This window comes from Pelecanus crispus, chromosome 3 (genome assembly GCF_030463565.1).
Source record: "Pelecanus crispus isolate bPelCri1 chromosome 3, bPelCri1.pri, whole genome shotgun sequence".
NCBI classification, from domain to species: Eukaryota; Metazoa; Chordata; class Aves; order Pelecaniformes; family Pelecanidae; genus Pelecanus; species Pelecanus crispus.
The window spans coordinates 48610072-48615188 of record NC_134645.1 but is presented as its reverse complement, the minus strand read 5'-3'; the positions used below and the strand labels follow the sequence as shown (position 1 = coordinate 48615188).

The 5117-nt window shown below is 50.0% G+C and overlaps 1 protein-coding gene across 1 annotated transcript; it reads left to right on the top strand.

Annotated features, from left to right (window-relative positions):
* The first annotated feature begins 1819 nt into the window (after positions 1-1819).
* NANP (N-acetylneuraminic acid phosphatase) lies at positions 1820-4482 on the top strand. The gene is made up of 2 exons (XM_075707581.1): positions 1820-1909; positions 2154-4482. The coding sequence occupies exons 1-2, from the start codon at positions 1820-1822 to the stop codon at positions 2847-2849; spliced, it is 786 nt and encodes a 261-aa protein (XP_075563696.1). The 3' UTR covers positions 2850-4482.
* Positions 4483-5117: the final 635 nt, after the last annotated feature.

Here is a 5117-nt window from a genome sequence, read left to right as displayed (position 1 = left end):
ACATTACAGGATCCACTGCTCACCGACTGGAATGCAGGGCTCTCCGAAACAGATGCCATCTTCTTAAGTGGAGAGAATCCTAGAAATTCAGGTATTTTTAATCACTCTTCTGTGTAAATTCTGAAAAACAGTCATTCAGTAGCGACATGCAAAATCTGCATGGCTAGCACCTTTTCCGTTCTGTCAAATGAAAGTAGCACATTTAATTGCAAGTCAGCTAGAGCAATTTTATTAAAACTCCTCCTTATCTCCTACCTGCAAGTTCCTTAGCCATGTCTGTTTCTTCTCCCTCTCCTTAAATGCCTGCCTTCTGTAGTGTTACTTGCCATACAGCAAGCTCTTTGGCACGATTTTTTTTGGACTTATGTGTGACCCGTCTCTTATCAGACAAGGAGATTGCTATCAAAGGTGCAGTTTTCAGAACCACAAGTGGCCTGGACTGAACTTCCAGTTTCTCCGCCAAGATACAAAGTCTCCTCCAGCTTTCTGAAATGCATTTAATAATTAATGTCTAATCGACATTAGCAGTATTAACAGAAATCAACAAAATTTGCTTGCTGCCTGTGTTTATCAAAACATGTTGTCAAAGAACAATAGAAATAGAACAATCAAGCCTGCTGCCAATCTTCACCCTGGGGAAAATTATCTACTCTCAAACAGCAGCTGGTACACACACCTGAAACTTGTTCTGTCATGCCTTTCGGATTAATTTGCGATAGAAGATATTGACCTTTGGAATGGCAAATATTCTAGTATCATACCAGTTCCCCAAATACCGCAGTATTTATAGCGAAGTGGCTGGCTCTGACTCTATCACGAGCAAATCCCCCTGGTGCTGTGGAAGGGGCTGTGGCGTGCCGCGCCCGCGGGAGGCTCTGCGGGACACGCTCCGAAAGGCACCGCCGGGGCCGGGAAAGACGTCACGCCTGCCCGCCCACCCAAAGCATTCTATGATTCCATGACCCGAATCTCTTGCGTGAACGCCCTCCTCCCCCTCCTCCGTGCAGGCCCCTCGTCGCCAACGCCCCTTCAAGGCAGGCCCCGCAGCGCAGGCCTATGGACTTCGGCGCCTTGGCGACACACGCCACGCAGCGCCACCGTGAAGAGGCCCGCCCGCCTGCGCCTGGCGAGGCCGGCAACAGGCAGCACCGCCGGCGGCAGCCGCGGCCCGGCCGGCAGCGGGACCCGGCCGGCAGCGGGACCCGGGGGCGGCCGCCGCGCAACCGTGCCCGGCTGGAAACGCTGCGGGGGGAAATCCCTTGCCGGCGAGGCTGCCCCGGGCAGCGTTTCAACAGGTGCTTGCACATCAGATGCCAGCTCTCGGCTGCCTCACCCAGAAAGAATTCCTTAACAGCAGGAGAAAAAAAAAAAAAAAAGAAAAAAAAACCCAACAAACCACAAACCCAAAACCGAAGGAGCGGCCCCGCCCACCGCCACCGGTATCACCGCGTTCCGCGCTCCCCGCTCCCCCCTCAGGCAGGGGCAGGGGCAGGGGCCGGGGCCTCCTCCCCGGCTCAGCAGCCGCCGCCACGGCTCCCCTTCTCCCCGCGTTCCGCACCGGCGCGGCAAGGGACGCGCAGGACACCGGGGACACAGGAGCTGCCCAGCCCCGCCGAGGCTCCGGGCAGGGTCCCCCCACAGCCCCGCTCCCGGGCCCTGCCGGATTTGCAGCCCGGCCTCGCCGAGGGGCGGGGCAGGGGGCGGGGCAGGGCCCGGCAGCCCCGCCCCGGCGCGGGCGCTGCGGCGGCGGTTGGGGCGCTGCCCTCCGGCCGCGCGGCTCGGCCGTTAGAGCGGGGCGGCTCTGGCGAGAGGCGGCGCCATGGGGGTGCACGGCGTCAAGGCGGTGTTCTTCGACTTGGACAACACGCTGGTCGACACGGCGGCGGCCGGGCGGCGCGCCATCGAGGAGGTACTGCCCCTGCCCCCCTCACGGCCCTCCGGGACGGGGCCTGCGGCCACGGGGCCTGCCGGCCCGGCGGCCGCGGCGCCGCGCGTCTCCCGTCCCCCTCCCCCTCCCCGCCGGCCGCGGTGCCGCCTGGCCGGCACTGACGCGCAGCCGGAGGCCCCTCGGGCGGTGCTGGGAGTGAGGGGGGTGCGCGGCGCCGGGCTGCGTGCGCGTAGCGCGCTGACGCGGGGCCTCTTGCCTGTTGAAGGTGATAAACGCCCTGCAGTCAAAGTACCACTACGGTGAGGGAGAAGCCCGCGTCATTTGCGACAAGGTCCAGGCCAAGCTGCTCAAGGAGTGTCACGATCCCGCCAAGATGTGCATCACCGACCTGCGGATTTCGCACTGGGAGGAGGCGATCCAAGAGACGATCGGGGGGGAGGCGAACCGAAACCTGGCCGCCGAGTGCTATTTCCTGTGGAAAACGACCCGGCTCCAGCACCTCACCCTGGCCGAGGACACGCGGGGCATGCTCACCGAGCTGCGGAAGAGGGTCCGCTTGCTGCTCTTAACTAACGGCGACAAGCAGACGCAGAGGGAGAAGATCGAAGCCTGCGCCTGTCAGCCCTACTTCGATGCCATCGTTGTGGGAGGAGAGCAGAAAGAAGAGAAACCCGCGCCATCCATATTTCATTACTGTTGCGATCTCCTGGGGGTGCAGCCCGCGGAGTGTGTTATGGTTGGCGACTCTCTAGATACAGATATACAAGGAGGCCTGAATGCTGGCTTGAAAGCGACTGTCTGGTTAAACAAAGCAATGACTACCCCGGTAGATACCTCCCCTGTACCTCATTATATTATTTCTTCTGTTCTGGATCTTCCAGCAGTTTTACAGAAGATGGAGCACAAAATTAATGCTAAGTTAGGAACTGACCATATGGCTAGTAGGAATGAAGCACGTTGACGGTTCCAGCATATAATCAGAGACGTGCTGAGCTCTTAGGTGACTCGCACTCTTTTAAAAAATTTGACCCTAGGATTTTGAACTCAAGTATGGTATGCTTTCTTAAACAGCAGACGGATGAATAAGAGCACAGTTGTCAGTAAAAACAGGATAGAAACAAAGAATTAGATTAATTTAAAAGGTGCAAGTGCAGTTAATTTAAAACAACTGCCTCTGTCTGGAAATTACTTTGACAGACTGTGGCTAGAGTCTGTCCGTCTTGGACCTAAGTTGCCAGTCTCTTGTTTTTATAGTGGAAAAGAAAATTTGCATGTTTTGATCTTTCACATGCTTTGCTGACTTGTAAGTTTAGCAGAAGCTTCAGTTCAAACCTTGTTTGCAGTGTGTAAAAGAAGGTGAGAAAGAGAGTGCGGTACAATCTGGTAACTCTTCACAATTGATCTGCAGTTTATCTCAGGAACTGGAGCGAATTTTGCTATTTCTAAACCCAGAATTTATTGACAGGATTTATTATGTATCAGACCATTAGAAAATGCTCTGCCTTTGATCTTTTTTCAAGTTTTCAAGTTGTAGAGTTTTTTTCAGACTTTGCAGTGACTTTTATGGAATCTGTACCTCTTGCCAAAGTACTTAAACGTACATCAAAAATTTGCATTTGTATAGGGGACCATTTATCAGAGGGACTTGATGGATAAGTTCTTACTTTGTATTATCTTGGTGCTTATGCAGATATGCAGTATACTTGTAATTCAGACTATGATTTTTGTTGGTATGTCATTGATAAAACAGGGATATTTTCAATGGTCTTCTTACTGTACTGTCAGTCTCTTTAAAAGCTAATATTATTGTTCTGTCTGATTTTATTAGTGAATTTTGATCAGACTTTTTGGAGAAACTGTTCTTGGTCTTGCTCAGGTGTACGACTACTCAGATTCAACTGCAGGATCAGTGCTTTTTTTGACTGTTTTAATGGCACTGCTATACAATCCCTCCTTACTCCAGTTTCTACATGTATTTCATGTGATTTACTCCGGAGAAAATATGAGCTAGTTGTTTGTAAACAGCTTTCATGACTCCCTTCCAGAAATTGGAAAATTATGGCATATTTATTTCAGTACTGTGTACAACTTTATAATGTGTATGTGCTATTTGCACCAGATGCAGGAGATGGCTCTCTAGAACACTTAAGATTTCTCTTTCCCAGATCATGATCTGAATAATTTAATTTTTCTGTACTTCATATTCTTACTGTATAATGGGAAAGTATTCACATATTAAATGGAAATGTAAACACTTGTCGGAAAACCTGTGTTTTTCAAAACCTATTTGCTATATGTACATTGGGCTGAATATCCGACCATATATGAGCAATCAAATTTTATATTTTAGAATAAATCCACGACAAATCTTTTGAGAACAGGGATATTGAGTGCTGGCAGAAGAGTGTCTGGCATGTGGGCAGCAATAAAAGATCAGCAGAAAGTACAGAAACTGAGCAGGAAACGGGTGTGTAGAAGGCATCCTATATACAAGAAAGGTTCCTTTGTTTAACGTGACATGAATTTAAGTTAATGTAGTTAAGTCTTGCATAGGATGACAGATTCAGTTTAGAGAAGGTTATTACTGATCTAGGTTAAATTATTTGGCAAACAGTTTAGGTTGCATCAAAATATGTTGCCCCTACATTGAGGGGGGGAAAACAAAGGAAATACTCATTAATGTTTGAACCCCTTTCATCCAATTGTCCCTTAAAAAAGTAAAGCAGCCCAGGTTCTTAATGTTATCTAGACCTTTGAGACATCAGTGATCAGTGAAGAGAACAGAGGCGGGCCCCACCTGTACCTTTGAGGAAATGGGCATACGCTAAAAATGATCCAATTACAGTGGTATAGTAAGTTGCCACATGTAACATGAGCCAGTGGGACTGACTCGACATAGCTTTGTTACTAAAGTAAGAGGCCTAAGTTAAGATTTTATTTTGCATTTGGAAGAGCATGAAAACAGTCACTGGTTTAGCTGATGAGCAAAGTGTTGCTAATAATATTCCTTATAACCAAAGACTGAGATAAAAATCATAAACATGGGTTCATGAAAGGCAGGTCCTGCCTGACCAGCCTCATCTCCTTCTATGACCTGGTGACCCACCTCGTGGATGAGGGAAAGGCTGTGGACGTCATCTACCTGGACTTCAGTAAAGCCTTTGACACCGTCTCCCACAGCATTCTCCTAAGGAAGCTGGTGGCTCATGGCCTAGGCAGGTGTACTCTT

Excerpts from the sequence above, each read along its gene's own strand:
- NANP (XM_075707581.1), top strand. The coding sequence starts at position 1,820 with ATGGGGGTGCACGGCGTCAAGGCGGTGTTCTTCGACTTGGACAACACG. Across the intron at positions 1,910-2,153 it reads GGCGGCGCGCCATCGAGGAG|GTGATAAACGCCCTGCAGTC; the intron begins GTACTGCCCCTG and ends TGCCTGTTGAAG.